Source organism: Dipodomys merriami, unplaced genomic scaffold (assembly GCF_024711535.1).
Source record: "Dipodomys merriami isolate MVZ:Mamm:240054 unplaced genomic scaffold, mDipMer1.0.p SCAF_20, whole genome shotgun sequence".
Classification (NCBI taxonomy): Eukaryota; Metazoa; Chordata; class Mammalia; order Rodentia; family Heteromyidae; genus Dipodomys; species Dipodomys merriami.
In genome coordinates, this window is record NW_027203382.1 from 22,346,339 (window position 1) to 22,371,706 (window position 25,368).

The window sequence follows — 25,368 nt, forward strand, 5'->3', positions numbered from 1 at the left end:
ATATGGAGCATCTTTTTGACTTCATAGTGTAGTAGTGTCAATAGATTATTCAGTCTGCAAGGAAGGCTACTGGCTAAGACCACCTTAACATTGTTACTAGTTGACTCCATTATTATTTTACATACTATGCCCTTAATTTCTGGAATCAAAAGATCTACTTTTGAATTCCATCATCCTTCAATTGAATACATATTTACTTAGTAGCTATGATGTGCTAGGCTAGTCTGGTACTAGTAATACAATAGCCACCAAATTATAGTTCCCTCTGCATCAGTTACACAGGATGTGACCCAACACTTATGTGTCTCTATTAAATGGAGATAATCAGGCCTGCTTTGCCTAACTCCCAAGGTACTGTGAATTCTAAACAAGAGAATCCATGTGAAAGTGCTTTGCACACCTCAAAACATCACAACACTTACCATCATAGTGACATGCCATGTAGAACAAAAGGAAACAAATTTAATAGCTTGAGCTGATTTGTTTGAAACTAGTTGGGCAAATCAAATATTTAGGACTACCTCAAAATATATTTTACTGTACACTTGTATATGTCTTTGTTTAATTTATAACAAAAGCGTACAGACAAGTGGAAATAGTAAATCTGATGTTGCAAGTCAGAACTCATTGTTGAGTATGAGTTTTGGTCACTGTAAGGACTATGATTCCTACAATAGTTGGAAGTCATGCATGTATTGTTAACTCATGCAGGTTGGCTCTGAGATTAAAGTTGATGTAAAAGCAGTATGCTAATTTATTTTGGCTGAATAATTTGTATTGACTCAATCCCAAAACATCAATATCTTTGATTTCACAAACACTTAGCCAAAGAGGCCAAATAAATATTTCAGTTTCTAATATAGGAAATGGAGGTATGACCTGCATTTTTTTATTGTTGTTTGTTTTGTTTTGTTTTCTGCCATGGATTCTACTCCATTTGATTTTTTAATATATGTGTGGATATTCTCAACTACTTCCAGAAGGATTTTTTTAATAGGTTGTGGGGCTTAAAGTCAGAGCATGGGTGCTGTCTCTGAGCTTTTTTGCTTAAGGATAGTGCTATACTATTTTGCGCAGCTCTACTTCCAGTTTTTGAGTGATTAGTTGAAGATAAGAGTTTCACAGGGATTTTTCTGCTAAGGTGGGCTTCGAACCATGATCCTTACATTTCAGCCTCATGAATACTAGGATTCCAGGTTTGGTGCCTGGCACTCCAGAAAGATTTAATACAACTGTCCAGATATTTTAAAAATATATTGCATGGGGCTGGGCAGGTGGCTCAGTGGTAGAGCGCTTGCCTTACATGCATGAGGCCCTGGGTTCGATTCCTCAGCACCACATAAGCAAAAAGAAAAAAGCTGGAAGTGGCACTGTGGCTCAAGTGGTAGAGCACTAGCCTTGAGCTGAAGAGCTGAGGGACAGCGTCTAGGCCCAGAGTTCAGGCCCCACGATTGGACCCCCCCCAAAAAAAATATATTGCACAGTCTAGAACCTACTGTGGTATACTGAGCAGAAGGAATACTGTGAACTAGACAATGCTTGTGGCCCCTTTTGGCAGATGGGGTGTTGAGATTCTTTATCTACATCACTCTAAGAAAGTTGATCAGTTAGATAGGGACTGAGGCTTGATCCTAAGATACCCGACTGACATTCTTTATTCTTTCACTTGACCACTCTACTAAAATAAATCATAGTCTCTCTTTTGAACACACAGCAAAAGAACCTTTAAAATTGTTATCATTGGTCATTTTTGTATGGATTTCAAGCAAAGATATCTTTAGTCCATTTAAGAATGAATTTCTATCCAAAGTAGTGAATTTCTATATATGTTACTGTTTTCTTATTGAGTTCAAGGAAATGATTAAAGTAATTTAAAACTCAGCAAAGGTAGCCATGGCCCAGTGTCTCATGTCTATAATCCTAGCTACTCAGGAGGTGGTGATCTGATGATAGCAGTTCAAAGCCATCCCAGGCAAGAAAGTCCATGAGTCTTTCCAATTAACCACAAAAAGCTGGAAGTAGAAGTGTGGTTCAAGTAGCAGAGTACCGGCCTTGAGGTGAAAAGCCCAGACCCAAAGTTCAAGCCCCAGTACCAGCACAAAAACCAAAACAAATTTAAAAAATCCAGTTAAGCAAAAATCCTGGAATTTACTGTGTCACCAGAAAATAAAGAAATGCTCTTAAGAATATTTTTAATTATGTCTAAAGCATCCAGGAACCAACTGAAAAAATGCTTTGTTGGCTAAGCCTGGAACAATGTCGCATTAAAATAAACGATGAGACAAGGTGTGGTAGTTGATATTTGTAATCCCAGCTATGTATAAAGCAGAGAAGAGAGGATTGTATTTAAAGGTCACCTGAACAAAAAGGTAGAGACTGTATCTCCAAAATAAAGCATAAGTGGCTAGAATGTGGCTCCAGTGATAGAGTGCCGGACTAGCAAGGGTGAGGCCCCAAGTTCAAATGCCTGTCTAAAAAAGAAAAAAAAGCAGAGGAGAACAAAGAAGAAGCTTATAGCCCAGCTAGTTGTACAGATCCATAAGATAATGCTAACTACTGAAAAATCAGTAAGGATAGGCAAGGTAGAGAAGCAGGTGCAAAGTGAAGGGAACAATGAGAGGCAGAACATTCTACTGCACCTGGGAAGCGTCGGAGGGCCAAGATGATCCGAGAGTTACAGGTGCTCAACTTAATGATGCTTGTGGTTTTTCATGGAACAAAACAGTTATAAATGTGTTTTTTTAAACATAATAAATATATTCATTGAAGTCTTTCATGAGGAAAAAGGGGTGAGGAAGAAGAGAAAAAGAGAGACTCTTCATTTCTTTAGCTATATGAAGCATCAGAGTCATTATGAGATGGACCAAATACCTGTTTCTTTCTCCCCAACCCAGGTTGCCTAGTCAGAGATTGGGTGTCTAGCTAACCAAACACAAATCACAATCACTAGAGTGGGGCTGGGAAAGCATGTTAATCAGAACAAAGTTGGGTAAATTTTTAAAATTGTTATTATGAAGGTGATGTACAGAGGGGCTACAGGTAACATAAGTCAGGTAAAGAGTATATTTCTTTTTGTCACCCTTTCCCTTGTTCTCTCCCAGTTTTTGTTCTCCCTTCTCACCCATGAGTTGTATAGTTCATTTTCAACATAATATCTAGTGAGTACCACTGCTGCATTTAAAGTTAAGTATAGTTACCACTTTTAAAATTTGTATTCTTCCAGAAAGGAAAAGCTCTCTTCACCCACAGAAACAAAATGGAAAGACAGGGCAGAAACTGTGATAATCGGAGGTGGCTGTGTGGGAGTAAGTCTGGCCTATCACCTGGCCAAAGCAGGCATGAAAGATGTGGTCCTGTTGGAGAAATCGGAGCTCACGGCTGGATCCACCTGGCACGCAGTAAGTAAAGCCTCCACAGGGGCCTGTGCCCCAAATCAGGTACCAGGCTTCCTTCCCATTCACAACTTCCCAGAGCCAGCTTGTATTTCTCTATGGCTCTCTTAAACCTTTGCCATAGAGGACAGTAGGCTGCTTCAGTATAGTTTAGGAAGGAATGAATATACAAACTAGCCTGGAATGTTCCAGTGGGGATGCAGCGGAGAATGGAGCATACAGCCCTGGTCCCTGGTGCTTCTTGGAGTTTAGAAAGCACGAGACAGTGCTGGAGAGAAATCAGCACCATAGAGCAAAGTGCAGAATGACAGAGGGTGAGGTATATAGGTAGGTTTCTTCCAAGAGGTGGCAGTAAAAGCAGAGACCAGGAAGCACTGAGCAAAAGGCAAGGGGCGGGGCAAAGGGGCTGTGAGGTTATCTAGCCAAGAACATTCAAGCAGAAGGAAATCAAGGCCAGCAGAAACAGATTGGAAAAGGATGGCTGACAACTCTCCATAACTGATTGTTGAGAAGGCACCCCCTTCATATTAGAATGACTTATTTTTCATTTACACACTCATTTAATATTTTAGACTAGATTACAAGATTCCCTGGGATTTGGCTTCTTAAAGATCCCCAATGGATAAAAAGTAATATACCCTTAATCTCAACTCCTTAAAAAAAACAACAAGTTTAGAGATATTGAAGTGTCAGTGTCTTGATCAAAGTTAACTATGCAAAATAGTTTTCCCTTAAGCAAAGGGAACACAAAGCAAGTGAGCTGAGGATCTGTGTTGTTTTGCAGGGAATAGGCATCATTGAGTTGAGCCTCTGGGTCTGAAATGAGGATTCACACAGTGAGCCGCAGGTAGGATCTCTGAGGTATTTTCCTAGTGCTAGCCTCAGACTGTGATCCTTCCACATGGCTAAGACCATGACCCACACCACCATGCTCAGCTTATTGATTGTGGTGGGTTCTCATTAAGTTTTTGTCAAACCATGTTACTAACATACCTCATGAGTAGCTGGAATTTCAGGGATAAGTCAACATGACTGTCTGCAAGAGATAGATTTTTAAACCATTTAAAATTTTACTGAATGAGGAGTTTCGTGGGATCTGGCCCCAGTTATTTAAAATACATGCAAAGAAGTAATGTAGCCCAATTTGTCACAAACATTAATGGACAAGAGAACAGGGAATATTACAGCCAAGTGTCAGTAGAAATCTTTGTATAAGGTTGGAGGAAGAAGTACCAAGTGAGCATGGCCAAGACAACACTGTACTTCTTAGGTCCATGAATCACTGGGAGGGATCAGGGATCACTCTCCACAGCACCAGCCATTAAAACCAGCCTCAAGTACAGCAAAGCTAGAATCAGGCCATCACACCCTGGATTCAAACTGTAATCTGGTGTATGTAGTTTAATAACAAAGTATTTGAATCACATAGCTTTTCCTAGAGTATGGTTAATAAGCTTAATATTCAAAGACTTTTCTACACAGTAAACAACAGAAAATTTACTTAAAGTATCTCCCTCATTCCAAGTGGTTTTGCACATTTTATAATCTCAACTAACACAGTAATATATATTTACATATCACAAGTAAACAAAGAAATATGCATGCTTTAGTGGTTATTCTCAAACCTTTGAGTAGATTGGGAACTACTGATAAAGGATGAGTTAGTTCTGCTGTCTCAGGGCTTTCTGAGGCAGGTTCTTGGAAGTTGGGAGGACTGTTAGGGAGAACACTGTTAGGACTCCTACTGGTACCCCTAGACACTATCCATTACACTGTATTTAGTGTTTAGCTGTATTTAGTTTGATGACTCTAACTCCAGCTTTCCTTCTTATTAATCTTCATTCATGCTAAAAGGATTCATTAATTTTTAACTTATTCAAAGGTTTATAATCCATTTACTTATCAGCTATCTGTCTTCTATCTGTCTATGTACTGACATTCTACCACTTTGCATTCTAGCCACATCTCCAGGCCAGCTTTTTGCTGATTAGTTGGAGATACAGTCTTATAGACTTTTCCTGACTGTGTTCACTTCACACTTCCATTCTTCAGGTCTCAGCCTCCTGAGCCCTGCATCTTGTTGGGCTAAATATTTGGAATAAGACTTTTTCAAAGATGAATCCATGTGATTCCTTCAGATGAAAGATCATTATGTCCTAATTTTGGGAGTGGGGAGGAAGAGAATGTATGGCATAGGTAAGTCTAGATGGATAATAGAGCTTTCTAGAAGTCTGCCTTCACCTGGGTTATATGGCTGAGAGGCTCTGGAGAAGTACATATGGTTGGTGATCAGAACTTCACACCAGTATTTGTAACTATCCATTTCATCAACAGATAGAGTAGACACTGAAGACAAAATTGGGATCCAGGGGTTCTCTGTTCAGAAAACAGGGGTTATATAATCCCTGTTATTAAACCTCAAACATCAGTGCTTAGCTATGAGTTAGAAAGCCTGACTTAGAGTTCTAAACTTTACTACTCTGTGTTATGCTGTTATGCCCTGACTAGTGAACTGAATTGGAGTTTTATTTTTGTATGTGAAAAACATAGTTGTGCAAATGTCCAGATGCCTGAACAAGTAAAAGAATCCCTGGAATTCTGGCCCATAAAGGATGATTAGTAAATTTAAATGGGAATGTTTTTAAGCTTTGGAGAATCATAATGCCCAATACTACTATGGAAGAACTGTATAAATATCCTTAAATAGACTTTATTTTCAACAGATTTTGTTCTAAAGATAAATTAGCTGCAAAATGAGGTCCTAGATAATTAAGAGAATTTGCTTCATTGCCTAGATTCTTTTTGAATACTACAACTGCCACAATTGAAAAAAAAAAAAGTCTTGGGGCTGAGAAGGTGGCTCAGTGGTAGAGTGCTTGCCTAGCATGCATGAGCCCCTGAGTTCCATTCCTTAGCACCACATAAGCAGGAAAAAAAAGCCAGAAGAGGTGCTGTGGCTCAAGTGGTAGAGTACTAGCCTTGAGCTGAAGAGCTCAGGGACAGCACCCAGGCCGAGTTCAGGTCCCACGACTGGCAAAATAAATAAATAAATAAATCATCTTCAAACACTTAAAAAAAAGTCTTGGCATACCTAATATTTAGAAATCTTTTCCAGAGGGTAATTAATCCACATTTATTCAACAAATACTTGTGGGGTGCCACTATTGCATATGGAGCTGCTTTAGCTTCCATAAAAGTCTATTCAACCTATTCAGCAGGCTCTAATTACAAGGAGTTTTCTAGTTCTTAAAATAGGCAACTTCAGGAAAGGACAAGAGAACTTCTATTCAAGGGAAAGGTGGGGAGTAGATCAAGGGAAACCCTTTGCTGGTCAAGGGGCTGCAGCCATGGTTCACTGGCTGCAGCCCACATTGCATGTTTTACTCAGACTCTTCCTAACATAAACTGAGCTTTGCTAATCTAAAAATCTGAGCTCCAGAAGGAGAACAGTTTTGAGATCTGACATGAGATCAAAGGTAGAAAATCCTGCACCTGGGGGCTGGGAAGGTGGCTCAGTGGTAGAGCGCTTGCCTTTCATGTATGAGGCCCTGGGTTCAATTCCTCAGCACCATATAAGCAGAAAAAGCTAAAAGTGGTGCTGTGGCTCAAATGGTAGAATGCTAGCCTTGATCTGAAGAGCTGAGGGATAGTGCCCAGGCCCAGAGTTCAGGCTCCATGACTGGCAAAAAAAAAAAATCCTACACCTGGCCTCCGATAGTTTAGTGTATACAGATTTTGTTTCATGCATATGAGTTAAAATATTGTATAAAATACAATGGCCTGAAACTGGGCACCTGTAATCCTAGCTATTCTCCTAGCTACTGAGATCTGAAGATTGCTGTTTGAAGTCAGCCCAGGCAGTAAAGTCTGTGAGACCCTTATCTCCAAGTAACTACTCAGAAAAAGCCACTGTGGATCAAAGTTGTAGAATGCTAGCCATGAGCAAAAAGAAGCATGGGGACAGTGTTCAAGCTTAGTTGAAGCCCCAGGACCACAAAAACAAACAAAACCAAAACCAAAAAACAATGGCCTGAAAGTTCAGGTGTGTATCAGGGACATATGAAACCTAAATGAATTTCTTTTCACATAGACTTGGGTCCCATCCCAAAAGTTCCTTATTATGTATGCATATGCAACTATGTCAACCTCTTTCTTTACCACGTATCCCAAATCTAGAGGCCAAAACATCTATAGTGCCAGGCATTTCAGATAAAGGATATTCAACTGTAGAAAACATTCTTAACTCTCCCATCAAACTCATCCTATTTCTGAATCTCCAGGCAACCCTTTCCCTAGTAATTTTCAGGTGCTTCATGCATGTGTCAGTACCTCAGTTCATACTTTGTGTATCCTGCCACGAACTTTTTGCTCTGCAGAACTCAAGCTGTTGCTACTGTGGCCTCATCCCAAGCATTGGTTGGTGCTTTTCTGTTTCTTAGCAACCCTAAATTATAGCTTAGAAGATAAATGATCAACATTTTAAGAATGTTATTTTTATATGTATTTTCTTTCTTCTTTACTTTTAAGGCAGGCTTAACAACTTACTTTCATCCTGGAATAAACTTGAAGAAAATACATTATTATAGCATCAAGCTTTATGAGAAACTGGAGGAAGAAACTGGACAGGTAAGTGAATTTAACTTAGAATTGTCTGAAATAGCTAAGCTGTCTGATGGTTTTGACATGTCATCCCAAGTGGCTGTGTGTGTCTGATACCAGTGATGTGTGTACTGTTAACTGAGGTAGGGAACTAGAGTGAAAACTAAAGAAGCTCCAGAGTCTGCTTTAAAACCTGCTTTAAAATCAACCTAATTTCAAGTGTACTACCTGTGTAATTAACCAGTTTTAATATTTTTGATGAAGAGTGAATAAAAAGCAGCTTTAAAAAATATCTTTAGCCAGTTACTATATCTGTAAGCTAAGAACTGAGAGTCTGTAAGTAATTGGATTGCATAGGATCTGACAATGGAGTGCCAGATTGAAATTCAGCTTTGAAAAGTACACCACTCAAAGCCTCTACTTTTATTTTTATCCCTTTTCATATTGACTTGTACTTGCAAAATGAAGTGGCAAGCAGAGTTGCCATAGGCTCAGGCTAAAGGATACTTACATTTTCATCCTGTTTTCTTGCTGAAAACATAGCTTCCCATATTTGGCAGATGAAGGTCCATTGCCTGAGATGTGAGACCTTCATTGGCCCACCTCTGCGTGCCTTTCCCATATTTTCTTTCGCCGTGTGTCTCCCTGTTAGTATGTTTACTAAATGGAATATGCTGAGTTCTCTCAAACCACTCTTTCTTCCTTTTTGTTGCTTTCCTTTTTCTTTGTTGTTATTGCCTTGGTGTGAAATGACACTCTTTCCCTCTTTCCCAAGCAGGGCAGAACATCTCTGGGTTCTCACAGTGTTTGTGCAAACACTTTTCTGATCTGACCCAGAGAACTATTGTTTCTTGGCTGGTTAGTTTTCCTGACAGATCTTGAGCAATTTGAGGCCAGGGCTGTGTTTTTTATCTTTGTAAATCAGGGTGTTGGCAAATGGAAGAACTTCAATAAATGGCAAATGCATGTTTAATTCAATTCACAGTCACAACAGTGCAACATTTTGATATTTCACAATCTCTCTTTCAATCCTATCTCCTTCCTTCCTTCTTTCCTTTCTTCCCCCCACCCCCTCTGCCAGTACCAAGATTTGAATTTTGGACCTCGTACTTGCTCAGCTTGCTTGCTCATGCTGGTGTTCTACCACTTGAGTCTCACCTCCAGTCCAGCTTTTTGCTGGCTAATTGGAGATGGAGTCTCACAGACTTTTCTGTCTGGAATAGCTTTGAATCATTACAGATTTCAGTCTTCTGAATTGTTAGGGTTACAGGTATAAGCTTTGGTGCCTAGCTTGTCTTTTTCTTTTCATATGATCTTTCAGTGTGCACATAAGTACTTGTCTAAGTTATTATAATGGTGCACAGAGCTGTCTTGACTTTACTTATGCACTAACAACTCAATCTAGGCAAGGGCTTTGCCTCTCTTTCAGTATCTCTGGGACTTAAGAGTATTGTCTGGCACAGAGGAGCATTTAGTAAACAGTTGTTGGATGAATGTCTTTTTTGTAAGACACAAATATTTCATGCCCTTATCTTTTCAGTGCATAGTAAATTTCTTTCCTTATACATTGCATTAGAGAACTGTGTTTGAGTGCAATAATAATAATTTACTTATGGGATTTCATTGGAATTATTATCATAGGTGGTGGGATTTCATCAGCCAGGCAGTATCAGAATTGCTACAACTCCGGTAAGGGTAGATGAATTTAAATATCAGATGACGCGGACTGGCTGGCATGCAACAGAGCAGTACATCATTGAACCTGAACAAATTCAGGAGATGTTCCCTTTGCTCAACATGAATAAGGTATACATCTGAAAGTCATTTTTACCATTTGTTAATGTGACTTAGAAAGGTGTTCTAAGAAACAAATAAAAAATGGAAATTCTTTTTTTTTTTTTGGGTCCGGTCATGGGCCTGAACTCTGGGCCTGGGTGCTGTCCCTCAGCTCTTCAGCTCAAGGCTAGCGCTCTACCACTTGAGCCACAGCACCACTTCTGACTTTTTTCTTTTGCTTATGTGGTGCTGAGGAATCGAACCCAGGGCCACATGAATGCAAGGCAAGCGCTCTACCACTGAGCCACCTTCCAAGCCCAAAAGTGGAAATTCTTTATACCCACATTTTGATTGGCAAAAGTACATGATTGTTTTAGGTAAATCAAGATGAGCTGTTATATATGCTAGATTAAATATGGAAAAGCAATGCAAAAATCTTAATTTTCTGCTTAAAATGATTGTTTTTGTGTGTGTACCAGTACTGGGACTTAAACTGGGGGCCTGGGTACTGTCCCTTAGCTTTTTCACTCAAAGTTAACATTTTACCGCATGAATCACAGCATCACGTCTGGCATTTTTGTTTTGTTTTGGTGATGGTTGATTGGAAATAGAAGTTTTATACACTTTGTTGCTCTGGCTGGCTTTGGAACATGATTCGCAGATCTCAGCCTCCTGAGTAGTCAGGATTACAGGTATGAGCCAGGAGTGCCTAACAAACCATACCTTTCTATTACTGTATGTCCCATGGAGAAACAACCTGATATGATCAATCTAGAAAGGTAGTTACAGTTTTAAAGAAATCAACTGAAGACATTCTATGTCATGTTCTCTATCACCTAGCGCATTACTGCTCTTACAGAGTTTGTACCAGGCATAGATCTATATTTATAACAAGTTTCCTAAGATAATCCACTACAAGGAATGTAGGTGGTTTTCCCCTACTAGTTAGTCATCTTTTTTTGGGGGGGGGGTCGGTTGTGGGGCCTGAACTCTGGGCCCCTCAGCTCTTCAGGTCAAGGCGAGTGCTCTACCACTTGAGCCACAGCACCACTCCTGGCATTTTCTGCTTATGTGGTGCTGAACAATCGAACCCAGGGCCTCATGCATGCAAAGCAAACCCTCTACCACTGAGCCACCTTTTCGGTCCAATCATCTTTTTTGAATATGAATAACACTGTCTAACATGACAGAACACATATTTATGTACCAAGGACCAAGTTAAGCCCTTTATATGTGAAATTCCATTTAATTGGTAGAGTAATATTATAAGGTAGCTGTTATTACTAAATAGAAAACTGCAGCATAGGCAGACTATTTACATTGTGAGTCCAAGTAGCCTGTCTAGAAAGGTCTAGAACAAGAGTTTAAATCTTAGCCCTCTGACTACACTGGTTTGTGTGAATGTCCTGGGTGCCCCAGCTGGGTTGTTAAGGGAAGCAGATGCTATTTCCTTGAAAGAGCTCAGGGACAGCACCCAGGCCCTGCATTCAAGCCCCAGAACTGCAAAAATAAAATAAAATAAAATAAAATAAATTCCTACAGGGTGAATATGATGATCAATGTATATTCCATGCCTGTATAAACATGTCACATAAAGCCTATTATTTTGTTGCATTACTACTAATGTTAATAACATTAAAGCAACAAAAGCTTCCCACAAAGAAAAGTTTGGATCCAGATGGCTTCACTGGTACATTCATCCCAACATTTGAATAGTTAGCACTAATCCTTCGCAAAAACTTCCAAAATTAGAGAAGAAATAAAGGTTCTATGAAGCCACATTTCTCTGACATGAAAAACAAAGACATCACAAGAAATGCTGTGCCCCTCAGGAACAAGATATGCAATAATCCTCCTGGACATACTAGGTAAATGAATTAGCAACATACAAAAAAATGTTCTACAATTTGATCCAGTGGAAGGTATCCCAGGAATGCAGGGTCATTTTACCTTATGAAAATCAATTGTGCTTGGTGCCGTTGGCTCACACCTATAATCCTAGCTACTCAGGAGGCTGAGATCTGAGGATCGCGGTTCAAAGCCAGCCCAGGCAAGAAAGTCCGTGAGACTCCAATAAACCACTAGAAAACCAGAAGTGGCACTGTGGCTCAAGTGGTAGAGTGCTAGCCTTGAGCTGAAGAGCTGAGGGACAGTGCTCAGGCCCAGAGTTCAAGGCTCACAACCGACAAAATAAAAGAAAAAAAAAAGAAAATCAATCATAATAATATCATAGTAATTGAGTAGAGGACAAATATCACACAATCATTTCAGTAGATGCAGAAAAAATAGTTCACAAAATATTTCACAAAAGTTCCTTGTTCTATTTGATGCTGAAAAGAATTTTGTTGACTAGATAAGACCTAATTATAATATTTTTCAGTCTATCAGGTCATTTCATCTTAGTTTTATTCTTCGTTTCTAGCACAGTAACTAACTGGAAAAACATAAATTTTCAAGACTTCAGATATACATGTATACTTATTACTAGTACTAAGCAATTACATATAAATTATAGTGGACTTTGTTAGGATTAGACATGACTTTACCTATCGGAAACCAATTTAATAATGCTCAAACAAGATAGAAGTTTCTCTCTCATGGAAGCATTACAGGGCTTGAATGGTGAGTCTTTTTCATGAAGACTTCAGGAAACCATTCATTTTCCAGATCCTTGCTCTATCACTTTTGGAGTGTGACACTTGCATTATTCTTCCAAGATGGCAGCTAGAGCTCCAGCCATTATGCCTGCATTCCAGATAAAGATATGTCTCCCTTGGACTAATGTGACATTGGAGGCTAGGACAAAAGAGATTGTACTAGATGTCTTTTTAAGACAATTTGTAAAAGGTGCTATATAGCACTTTGATTTGCCTGTCAACTGGCCAGAATTTAGTAATGGTCTTAGCTACCAGCTAGCACTAGTAGTTTCCAGGAAGGCTAGAAACAGTTTTTCTTGATTTTAGTGGCCATGTGTCCAAATGAACAGAACATCTGAGTTGTGTTGCTATGGGAGAAAAGAAGAAAGGATATTAGAGACAATTGCAAGCTTAATTCCACGTTTTCTTTCTTTCTTTCTCTTTCTCTCTTTCTTTCTTTCCTCCTCCTCCTCCTCCTCCTCCTCCTCCTCCTCCTCCTCCTCCTCCTCCTCCTCCTCCTCCTCCTCCTCCTGCTCCTCCTCCTCCTCCTCCTCCTCCTCCTCCTCCTCCTCCTCCTCCTCCTCCTCCTCCTCCTCCTCCTCCTCCTCCTCCTCTTCCTCCTCCTCCTTTTTGGTATGTGTATGCTGGTACTAGGCTTTGAACTCAGGGCCTAGGTGCTATCCCTTAGCTTTTTTACTCAAGGCTGGTGCTTTATCAGTTGAGCCACAGTTCCACTTCTAGCTCTTTTTTTTTTTCTGGTGGCTAATTGGAGATAAGAATCTCATGGAATATCCTGCCTGGGCTGGCTTTGAACTGCCATCCTTAGATATCAGTCTCCTGAACAGGTAAGATTTACAGGCATGAGTCACTAGTGGCTGGCTCACTGACTCACTGATATGCACTTTTTACCCTGGTTCTTGAACTCATGACTTCATGTTTGCTAGGAAAGGACCACTGGAGCCATGCCTCCTGTCATGTCAACTTCATTGGGGTTAGCCTTGAGCCATGACCCTCTTACGTCTGCCTCCAGAGTAGCTAAGACTACATGCATGTCCCACCACACCCAGCCCCCAAGATGGACTCTTAAAGCCCAGTGTTGTCAGATATTTGCTACAGAATGTATCTAGACAGAGTCATAGGTATACATCTATTTAAGCACTGACTCTTTCATAATTCAGATTTTAGCTGGACTGTATACTCCTGGGGATGGTCACATTGATCCTTATTCTCTAACCATGGCCCTGGCTGCTGGAGCTAGGAAATATGGCGCCCTGTTAAAGTATCCTGCGCCAGTGACTTCCCTGAAACCCAGGCCAGATGGAACATGGGATGTGGAAACACTACAGGGATCTATAAGAGCAAATCGAATTGTGAATGCTGCAGGTGAGCATCATATCCTTCTGAAACACACAGTGTTCGTGTTATACTGGGGATTGGACTCTGGGGCCTCAGTCTTGCTAGGCAGGCACTCTATCACTTGAGCCATGCCCTTGGCCTTCAGGTTTACCTCCATGACTTTGCCCTTGGTGTGTGACTCCATGCTGTCCTTGAGATCAATAAACAATTTGTCTTTTTTTCAATTCGTCATTTACTTCTGTTCCAGGTTGTATTTGGCCAAGTGAGGCTTCTTTTTCCTTTCTGTGTTTAGAATCTATCCCAATAGCCAGATTCTATTATTCCAGTTTCAGGTAGCATCTTGCTCATTCCCATCAGATCTCTGGCCATCATCTTTTCTTTTCCTTTTACTCCTCTATCTCTTCTCTTCCATTGGACAAAATTTACTAGAGAAAATGATAACTGATTACATATGAGTAGCTAATGGGAGGAGAGTGGGGGGGCTAGGAAGCATATTTTTAAGACACCTTATCTGGAACAGAGAGGCTTCCCACAGGATAAACTTCAGAAATTGGGGGCCAAACTTTGGATATGCTCTCCTTTAGAATTAGAGTTAATGGAAAGGAACTTTAAAGTGTTTTTTTTTTTTTTTTAACACTTAAACCCTATCATGTGCTGGCTTCCATCTAAAATGCTAGCTGCAAGGTTTAGAGCTCACATAGGCAGACAAATCTGTCAGATTCTTATTTCCAAATAACTAGCAAAAGGTGGGACTGGAGGCAAGGCTTAAATGGTAGAGCACCGGCTGGGAGTGAAAAACCCAAGTGAACACTCAAGGTTGCAAGTTAAAGCTCCATTACTGGCAACACACAAAAAAGAAAAAGAAAGAAAGAAAGAAAGAAAGAAAGAAAGAAAGAAAGAAAGAAAGAAAGAAAGAAAGAAAGAAAGAAAGAAAGAAAGAAAGAAAGAAAGAAAGAAAGAAAAAGAAAAGATAAGGAAAGAAAATCCACATGACTCAGAGCCACTCCAGGAATTCACTTTCCCTCACAGATTCAGGCAAGGTCCACAGGCCAGCTTGGAGATGGACTTAAAGTAACCAGGCTATAGACTTGGAAGTATAATCAAATGGTTAAAACTGTAAGGGCTGCTGATGTGGCTGCCATTCTCCAGGGTCCTGGCCTCTCTGACTCAGAGACACATATCTTGCCAACCTATGACTGGGGGAAATAGCCAGTTTGTAAAGGGGGGCTGATAGTGCCATTCCAAAAAGGTAATTTGGGTAGTAAATGGGCTTAGCATGTAGAAAGCACTAAAAAATAGGTATTATAATGATCATTATTTCCTTGTAGATTTGTACTCTGGTCCAGGAGACACTAGAATCTGGTCAGCTTAGCTGCTTGGTAGCAGCCTTAAGATAATTTTTTTTTGTCCTAATGCCATCTATCACCCATTCTTCTGGTAAGCTGGCTTCTCAGAGTTTGTTTATGATGCTCGTGTGCCTAAGAATCATCTCAGGATATTTCTAGGGCTTCAAAAAATTCTAATTCAGATGATCTGGGTGGAGGTTTAAGGGCTATATTTCCTTGCCCTTCCTTTTTCTTTTTCTTTTTTTCCCGTTAGTGCTGGACCATGCACATGCTAGGCATGTGCTCTTTTAACACTGAGATATCTCTCTAACTGAGAAACTGTATATTAAATTTTACTGCTTGATTTGCAAATGTCCTTTGAGAGACATTGTTGAAAAGGCATTTCTGTAAGAGACTATAGTGAGTATATTCTGGAGTAAGCAAACCTAAGGAAGTTTTAAAAATAATTTTTTATTGAGATTAAGTGATTACATACATTTCACAGTATTGTGAGACAGTGATACTTAAAGTCACAAACACAATTTAACCTTCACAAGGCAAATTGTCATTATCATGGTCTATAACATTTGTAAATTCTATGAGCTTTGACAATACAACTATTTCTTCTACATCTGGTAGAAGAAATATACATATATACATTTTTTTTTAATGTAAGCTGTTCCCTCTCCCTCTCATTCCCTCCCTCCCATCCCTGCCCCTGAGTTACTTAGTTCATTTTTATAAATGTCCAGTGCAGCTGATGGGGCCCTCTGTTGTACATTTTCCCATTCCCTCTGATTCTGTATCCTTCCCTAAGATGTGCATATATATATATATATATATATATATATGCATACATACACCATATATGTGGTCAAGAATATGGAGTCATTTAGAAATGATACGACAAATTGAGTGAAGGTCCTTTGTTTCTTGAGTCCTGTTTATTTTGTCATATCTCCTTGCCTTAAAGTTTTTAATGCTCAACTCTTGCTATGCAATATCGAACTTGCTTTTAGCAGCCACATCTTTCAAAATTGACTTCATTTTTATCCCTTCCTCGGGTATAACAAGGAAACCTGGGAGATGCTGTTATGAGATGCAAACCTTTGTTCTGTGTGATGATGGCTTCTTTTGACCCCATTTCCAATTTTCCTCTTAAACCTGAGATAACCCTGAAAATTTCACCTAAGAATTTTATTTTACTAAAATGGTAAATCAGAAATGTGATTGATTATGCTATTATGAAACCCAGTGTTCCATCAAAAATAATTGCTAGATTTGATAAAAGCATCATTGTTGCCAGATAAAACATCTTGCAGAGCTGCACTTGTTCATAAAACTCGACTCTTTATTTTAACCTCATTTCTACTGATCCCTGTAGTTTTTAAAATGGAAGTCATTTCCAGTGGTCATTTTTATTGGCTCTTCAGTTGCTTTTCAGGTACTAATGCATGATTTTTTCCATACTTGTCTCTTTGCTTTGAATTTAGTGGGTAAGTGATCACACAGGAAATAAAGTGTAATCTTGGCTAGCTTTAGGCTAATCTGACTACCTCTTAGGGGAGAAAATGACTTAGTCACTAACACCAAAGGGTAAAACAATATAGAGCTTGCTATGAGTATCAAATGAGTAATATACTCATTTGATAGTTACGCAAACATTTCTATTTTATTGTTATGATGAAGTACATTAATAAGCAAGCAATTAAACTCAGAAACTTGTAAATGTGTTTGAAAAGAATAGAATTTATTTTTCTCAATTTATGTTTTTAATTGAAACAAGTATATTGAGGATCCTGTAGTAGCTGGAATTGCTAGACTAAATATTTTTGACTACTTATATTTAAATTGCTCTAGTGAATATAACTAGAATGTGTGGTTTTACTATTATTTTTCTACAAAGTCCTAACCTGAGCATTGCCTATCTTCCTATAGCAAAAAAATAAATTACCTTTAATATTAAAGGTAATTAATTAATTAATTAATTAATAATTTATTAATTAATTATTAATTAATTATTAATTAATTAATTAATTAATATTAAATATTTAATATTAAACATAGCTCTGATGATTGTAGGTTAGATTTCCTGTTTACAAATGGGCAGACATTTCTAAGATCGTTATAAGAGCATGATCAACTTAACTATAAGCCAAAAACCAAGCAACCAATAAGGTTTAGGGATAAGGTCTGGATGTTAAAATAGCAACAAACTTAGACTCATAAAAGAACATAATCTGCATTCCCAAACTAACTAATAAATGATTCTTTGTTTAGCTCTCAATTTCATAATAGAGGGCTCTTGATTAGATACCAAAAAGAAAAGAAAGAAAAAAGAAAAAGAAAAAGAGGAGGAGGGGGAGCTGCTTGGCGCCTATGGAGACTGAGACCTAGAGGATGACAGCCCAAGGCCATCCAGGAAAGAAGTCTTTAAGACTCAATCCTGCAAAATAACCAGCAAAAAGTTGGGTTGAAGGTATGGCTCAACTAGTAGAGAGAGAGACAGCCAGACAAGCTCAAGGTCCTGAGTCTAAACCCTAGTAGTAGCAAAAACAAGACGATGACACATAGACAATCACACAGAAAATAATCATTAGTTTTATCATTTTAGATTCTAAAATATCTTCAGACCAGGGAAGGTGTCCTGGAGTTCTAAAAGTCTTTCTGCAGCATAGAATCACTGTGGTGATTACAGTATATCTAACTTGGTTGTTTCTCTGGACCAGTACTCTTATCTGGGTACTGAAGTGCCAGTGTGAGAAATAATCAAGAGTCTTCTGGCCACAACCTTCCCACCCAGTTCAGTATTGGGAAAATGATATAACATGAGAAAGACATTGTTTTAGAAATTGCTTACTTACTGATGAGCCCAATTTCCCTTGTGGTTCCTCTGATATTTTTTTTTTATTGTTTTGTGGGTTGTTCTTTTTCTTCTTTCAAATACTTTTTCATCTCTACTAGTTTTGTTTTTGTACAAGTAATGGAGCTTGAAATCAGGGCCTGGATACTGTCACTTAGCTTTTCATGCAAGGCCAGGGTTCTACCACGTGATCTACAGCTTTACTTCCAACTTTTTCTTTGTTTGGTAGATATTCCTGCCTGTTCTTTGAACCACAATTCTCAACTTTCTGTCTCCTGAATAGCTAGGGTTACATATATGATCCACTGGCACCTGGTTTCGTCCCTGCTCATCTTACAGGAAAAATTTATTTGTTTGTTTATTTATTTATTTATTGTGCAGATCCTGGGGCTTGAATTCAGGGCCAATGCACTGTCCCTGTACTTTTTTTTTTTTCCTCAAGGATAATGCTCTGCCATTTGAGCCACACCTTCTTCACTTTGTCCTTAACCACTCCCTTCCCCCTGCATTCTCCTTCTGGTTAATTGGATATAGGAGTCTTACAGATTTCCTGACTTCAAACCACAATCCTTAGATCTCAGCCTCCTGAGTAGTTAGGCTTACAGTCATGAGCCACCAGTGCCTGGCCAGGAAAAACTGTTTTTTCAGGAATGAAGTTTCCTTATGTTGTAGACATCTTCAAAACTCTGGGCAGGGGTCCAGAAATGAGTGGTACATAGTTGTAATCTCAGCTACTTGGAAGGCAGACTATAAGGAAGATGGTGATTTGAAGCCACGTAGGCAAAATACTTAGCAAGACTTCATCTCAACAAACAAACTGGACATGATATGGAACTGTAATCCCAGTTACCCCAAAAAGGAGAGGTAGGAGGATTAAGATCTGAGGCTGTCCCTGAGCAAAATATCTAAGATCTGATCTGAAAAATAACTAAAAGGCAAAATGTTCCGGGGGGCTATGGCTCAGGTAATAGAGTGCCTAGCGTATACAAAGCCCTAGATTAGATTTCTAGCACTGAAACAAAAATAAAGTTTCTTTTAGTCTTCTTTCAACTTCACAAAGTACTTAAGTCTTCTAGATGTTTTTAAGTATAAATTTCCAATCAGTATCATACAAGGTATTTTTACAGGTGTGGTAACATTTTCAATTTTTTTTGTTGTTCCTTAAGGCTTTTGGGCCCGTGAGATAGGTAAAATGATTGGACTGGAGCATCCTCTCATCCCAGTTCAACATCAATATATCATTACATCAACTATACCTGAAGTGAAAGCTTTGAAGCAAGAACTCCCTGTGATCCGAGATCTGGAAGGATCCTATTACCTGCGGCAGGAGAGAGATGGGCTTTTATTGGGTCCATATGAAAGTCAGGAGAAAATGAAAATTCAGGACTCCTGGGTTACCAGCGGAGTCCCTCCAGGTGGGTTCAGCAAATCATATCTTATATAGGTCTGACACATGTGTTCATCATCTTCACAGCTGGGGGTCTGGTATAGATTAAAACAGGACCACTATCCTATACCATCAGACACTTGGGACAGTGCAGAGGCAGGGCTTGAGGTAGGGAAAAGGTGCAATTGGCAGTGGAGAAGCTGAAGAAACCTGTGGGAGCTGTTCTGAAAGCCTCAAGTCATTTTTACATGCCTATATCAACCACCTATTTCCCCATTTTGTTTTTCTTGATCTGCTCACTGTCTACTTGGTCCAGTTTCAAGATCTGAACAAAGCTACTATTGTGCTTTTACAGTTGGCTCTACACAGGTAGCAGAGACAGACTATCAGTCCTTCTAAGAAGGAAATCCTAGCAGTCTCTAACAGCTGAGCAATTTCATACTACAAACCAAGTACTTCCAAGGAACATAAATGGAAAAGGTTCAGGCTAGATCCTGGAGCAGGGACAGTGATCATTTCTTTTTCAAGCTCTATAAGGGAAATGGGCTAGGTTTTGTTTTTCAGGAAACATTTCCAAAGAACCAGATTAAGAATTGGGTTGCCTGGGGAGAACCTCTGGTTCTAACCTATAAATCTAGTTGAAAGTTCATTAGGATACTTAAATATTTGGGGAAATATAAAAAATAGAGGAAATGATGCTTCCTAGAATTATGCTTTAATAAGCAACTAAGGATGCAAAATGAATCCAACAGAAAGTGATCACCAACTGCCTCCTTTAGAGTCTACAGAGTTTGGATTTTGCTGAGTGGGTCCTGCACTTTTGAGCCAGGGTGGAATTGCACCTGATCTCAGCGTGAGGAAGTCTCACTCTCTTTTCCATGCCACAGCCTTTCTTCCAAATAAATGCTGAATAATATTGAAACAAGTCCCAGTTGAAGAGAGAGCCAGATTTTGTGGTATCCCTGAGTAAGAGGGCCATGGGACCAAAGGCACAATGGGTAGCCAAGGCTGCTGTGCTGTAGCCTTGACGTGCTAGGAGAAGCTGGCCAGTGGCTGTGTGGGAAAATCATCAGAATGGGCAGAGAGGTTGTTGTTGTTGTTTTTCAGTACTAGGGATGGAATGAAGAGCCTTGAGCTTGCTAGGTAGGTTCTCTACTATCTGAGTTATACCACATATCACACTTCAATCTCTCTATTGCTTCAGCTATTTTTAGGTAGGGTCTCTAGTCTTTGCTTAACTCCTTTCACCAGATCATGGGTTGAGTCCCACCAGCCCTGGGACTCAACCCATGATCTGGTGAAAGGAGTCACCAACACTCAATCAATAGGGCTAGGAATCATTTTTTTGTTTGTTTGTTTTGTTTTGTTTTTGTTTTTGTTTTAGCTATGGTGGCTGACCTCCACTATATTGAGACAGTGAAGACCAGCAATAAAGTCAAATAGCTCAGGGTATTTAAAGGATCTATGGGTGGGGGAAGGTGGGGAAGAACAGCATTTGTAAGTGGTCAGTGGCAGTTTCATAATTGACCAAGAAGCAAATTACAAAAGCATAACTAGCAGTTAGTGATTACAAATGGCATCAAAGCAATAAGCCAGAGCTATCCACAAATGCAATAAGCCATCCTTGCAGACATCTTGGTGCCTAAGCAGGAGATGGGAGCTGTTTTCCTAGCTTCTAGGCCTGGAGGTGGGACAAGTCCTCCCTTGAAGAGCAGGTAGCTGGCTCAGTGGAGTTGTGAGCTAGGAGGGCTTTGCTCTAGAGAAACACAAACATGATAGCCCTAGGAAAACATTACTTCCCCAAACTGTGGAGAGCAATTTGATTAGCTACCCAAATCGCCTAGTGATGAGACATTCCTAGCAGATGCCTAGCTCACCCACCCTGGTGCTTAATTTGCTACTTAAGCCTTTATTTTTGAAATTTAACATTTGGCCCTATTCTTAATCAAATGGTCAAGTTTCAATAACTGTCAGACCGCAGCAGTCTTGTTCTATTCCTAGGGTCTGTACCTATGTATCTCAGGTTCCTTGGGACTTGTTTGTTCCAGTTAAGTTTCCTCCTTCCTTGGTCTAATCAATACCTTATCTGCTTAACTTTGACTTGGTCCTAACAATTTCACATGTTATATTCTGTCTTTTGGAGGAATTGTCACATGGGCCAACCTCAAAGTGTGATCTTTCTACTCATGCCTCCTGGATAGCTGTATTACAGGTGCATACCCCATGCCTGGGCCCAGAAGATTGTGGACAATGGTCTACTTTTCTCAGTGTGCTGGTTGTATTTGCTCTTAACCTAGATGGATAAACCAGGATCTTGTGGTCAATTGAAGAATAAAAATTTCTCTTGACAAACCTAATTAGTTGTTAATGTAGATGGGTTAAATATTAGAAACAATATATAGAAATTTAAATTTTATTAATTAAAAAGCTGATTTTACTTCAAGAATGATAATATCATTCTCAGTAACAGAGTGAGTAATCCTTTGTACAAGTTTAGGTTTAAAAAAAGGAGGAGGGAGAGGGGGCTGGTGGCTCATGCCTATAATCCTAGCTACTCAGGAGGCTGAGATCTGAGGATCACGGTTCAAAGTCAGCCAGGGCAGGAAAGTCCGTGAAACTCTTATCTCCAATAAACCACTCGAAAACCGGAAGTGGCGCTGTGGATCAAGAGGTAGCACGCTCTCCTTGAGCTGAAGAGCTGAGGGACAATGCCTAGGCTGAGTTCAAGCCCCACAATGACAAAAAGAAAAAGAAAAAAAAAAAGGAGGAGGGAGAAGACAGTAGTGCACTAATTGTGTCTATAGATGGGGACTGTTTCAGAGACTTCAGTGATGTAAAGGTATTGTCACTGCACCTGTGACACCATGCCATGTCATTCAAGGCTTTGGGAAGGAACTCTTTGAGTCTGATCTAGACCGTATTATGGAGTATGTGGAGATGGCCATGGAGATGGTTCCAGTCTTGAAGAATGCTGACATCATCAATATCATCAATGGTCCTATCACCTACTCCCCTGACATCCTGCCAATGGTGGGGCCCCATCAGGGGGTCAGGAACTACTGGGTGGCTATAGGCTTTGGGTGAGTATCACTGTGCAAGTCAACATTTATGTAGAAGCATTTGTTTTATTCAAGTCTGGTCACAGAATTCCAGGCCCAAAAAAGGATAATCTAGGCAAGGGGGTTGGTGGTGGGTGGGGTGAGAGGATTTTCTCCCTTTCATAATCAAAGAGTAATAAAAGAAGCAACAAGTTTCCATTTTGAAGCATCAACTGTATCATAGTCTAATCACTTACACAAGATTATCCCAAGAAAGGCAATCATTTTCACTTCCTCTATACATACTTCCTGTAATTTTGATTATTTATCCCTTTTCACACTGTTGTTATCACATAGGTCAATTTGCTTCAACTTTACAATGTTGTTTTCCTAACACAAAATGACAAGGATAATCCAAAATATCAACTGTCTAATATACTGATACATTTCCACCATAATTTGTGTTCTCCAGCATAATTTACTTCACTGTAATAGCTTGGGTTGCTTCTTATTATGATTGAGTAACCTTTTTGATATTTTATTTCTAATATTTGTCCCATTAATTTGGTGAATATTGATGTCAAATTCACTTTGTCATTATAGCATAACTTCTAGCATTCTATTTCTCTTCTCCATTTTATTTGGCCAATTATTCAACTAATGCTTAATGATTGCCAACTCTGTTCCTGGCCTACCACTGCTCACAGAAAGTAAGCTGCAGCCTTTCTATTCTTCTTGATAAAGAGCATAATAACAACTAAACCATTCATTTTTCTAAAATACCAAAATTGGTGTAAAGAAATCTAGCATTTCCAATCTTAGAACTGTGGTTCTACCTTGCATGTCACTATATTTTTAGGGTATAGAATTCTTGTGTTAGTTTGTTTTGTTTTCCCTTTGTGGAGCTGGGTACTACAAGTTTTTAAAATTATTTTATTATCTTTTTGTTGTTGTTGTTGTTGGTTGTGGGGCTTGAACTCAGGGCCTGGGCGCTGTCCTTGAGTTTTCTTTTTGTGTTCAAGGCTAGTGCTCTACCATTTGAGCCACAGTGCCACTTCCAGTTTTTGAGTGGTTAATTTGAGATAAGAGTCTTACAGTGACTTTTCTGCCTGGGCTAGCTTCAAACCAGGATCCTCAGATCTCAGCCTCCTGAATAGCTAGGATTATAGGCATGAGCCACCAGCACCTGGCTTATTTTATTATCTTTTAAGTAGTACAAAGGAGTTGCTATTTAACAAAGCAATACAATATACAATCTTTTTTTTATATTTCTTTTTTTTTTTTTTTGGTCCGGTCGTGGGTCCTGAACTCTGGGCCTGGGCGCTGTCCCTCAGCTCTTCAGCTCAAGGCTAGCACTCTACCACTTGAGCCACAGCGCCACTTCCGGCTTTTTTCTTTTTGCTTATGTGGTGCTGAGGAATCGAACCCAGGGCCTCATGCATGCAAGGCAAGCACTCTACCACTGAGCCACCTTCCCAGCCCCAATATACAATATATCTTGATCAGTGTTACTCCTTTCAATGTTCTTACTCCTCCCTCCCCTACTTACTCCTTCCTTCATTCTTCTTAATTTTTTAGGATATATATTGGATTTTTGACTGCATTCTCCTCCTCTTATCCTTTTCATTTGTTTACCCCTATCCCCTTGACCCCACCCTACCCTATCCCTTTCATGTACTTTCTTCTTGATGTCTTAATTTACTGAGCTTTGACTTTGCCTTCCTAAGGAATTACACACTCTGGGCCTGACTTACTATACTTAACTTTTCCAGGTCTTTCCATTTCTCTTTTTTTTTGGGGGGGGGTCCAGTTGTGGGCCTGAACTCTGGGCCTGGGCACTGTCCCTCAGCTCTTCAGCTCAAGGCCAACGCTCTACCACTTGAGCCACAGTGCCACTTCCAGCTTTTTTTTTTTCTGCTTATGTGGTGCTGAGGAATCGAACCCAGGGCCTCATGCATGCAAGGCAAGCGCTCGACCACTGAGCAACCTTCCCAGCCCTTTCCATTTCTTTACAAATAGTAAAATATCATTCTTTCTAATGGGTGAGCAAAAGTCCATTTGTGTGTGTGTGTATATACACACACACACACACACACACACACACACACACACACACACACACACACACACACACACACACACACACACACACACACACCATATTTTCTTGACCCATTCATCCACTAAGGGGCATCTGAGCTGGTTCCATACTTGGCTGTGATGAATATTGCTGCAGTAAACATGGTTGTGTTAGTGGCTTTACTCTATCTTGGCTTTTAATCCTTTGAGTTAATACTCAAGAATGGAATTACTGGATCACAGAGTAATTCTATGTTTAAGTTTTTAAGGAACCTCCATGTTGCTTTCCAGAGTGGTTGAACTAGTTTATATTCCTACCAACAGGGTGTTAGGGATCCCTTTTGGCCACATGCCTGCCAGCATCGTTATTGCTGTTTTCTTGATAATAGCCATTCTAACTGAGGTGAAGTGGAATCTCAGTGCCATTTTGATTGCATTTCCTTTATGGCTTGAGATGTTGGGAATTTTTTCATATGTTATTGGCCATTTTTACTTCTTCTGAGAAGACTCTTATTAGTCCCTTAGCCCATATATTAATTGGGTTGTTAGTTTTCTAAGAGCTTAATTTTTTTAAGTTCTCTGTATATTCTGAATATTATGCCATTATCTGATATGTAGCTGGTAAAATCAGCTTGTTGGATATGTCCTTTGCCATGCAGAAACTTTTAGTTTGATACAGTCCTATTTTTCAAGTCTTTCTTTGATTTGCTGTGCTTCTGGATCTTTACTCAGAAAATTTCTACCTGTGTCCAGAAGCTCTAATGTTTCCCCTACTCTTTTTATAATAGTTTCATGGTTTCAGGTCTGATATTGAGGTCTTGGATCCATTTTGAATTGATGTTGGTGTAAGGTGATAGTGTAAGGATCTAGTTTCAGCTTTCTGCATGTGGATATCCAGTTTTGCCAGCACCTTTTGT

The 25,368-nt window shown here is 39.6% G+C and overlaps 1 protein-coding gene and 1 non-coding gene across 2 annotated transcripts in view; both read left to right on the forward strand.

The window, feature by feature from the left end:
- Positions 1-25,368, forward strand: part of Dmgdh (dimethylglycine dehydrogenase) — a 63,490-nt gene that overhangs the window by 1,978 nt on the left and 36,144 nt on the right. Inside the window, exons 2-7 of the mRNA XM_070031208.1 lie at positions 3,224-3,398; positions 7,920-8,018; positions 9,633-9,797; positions 13,582-13,786; positions 19,114-19,362; positions 22,216-22,414. Coding sequence (XP_069887309.1) covers positions 3,224-3,398; positions 7,920-8,018; positions 9,633-9,797; positions 13,582-13,786; positions 19,114-19,362; positions 22,216-22,414 — 1,092 coding nt within the window. The remainder of the gene's footprint in view (positions 1-3,223; positions 3,399-7,919; positions 8,019-9,632; positions 9,798-13,581; positions 13,787-19,113; positions 19,363-22,215; positions 22,415-25,368) is intronic.
- LOC138833064 (small nucleolar RNA SNORA40) lies at positions 541-667 on the forward strand. The gene has a single exon (XR_011373779.1). It is a non-coding gene; the product is annotated as a small nucleolar RNA SNORA40 (small nucleolar RNA).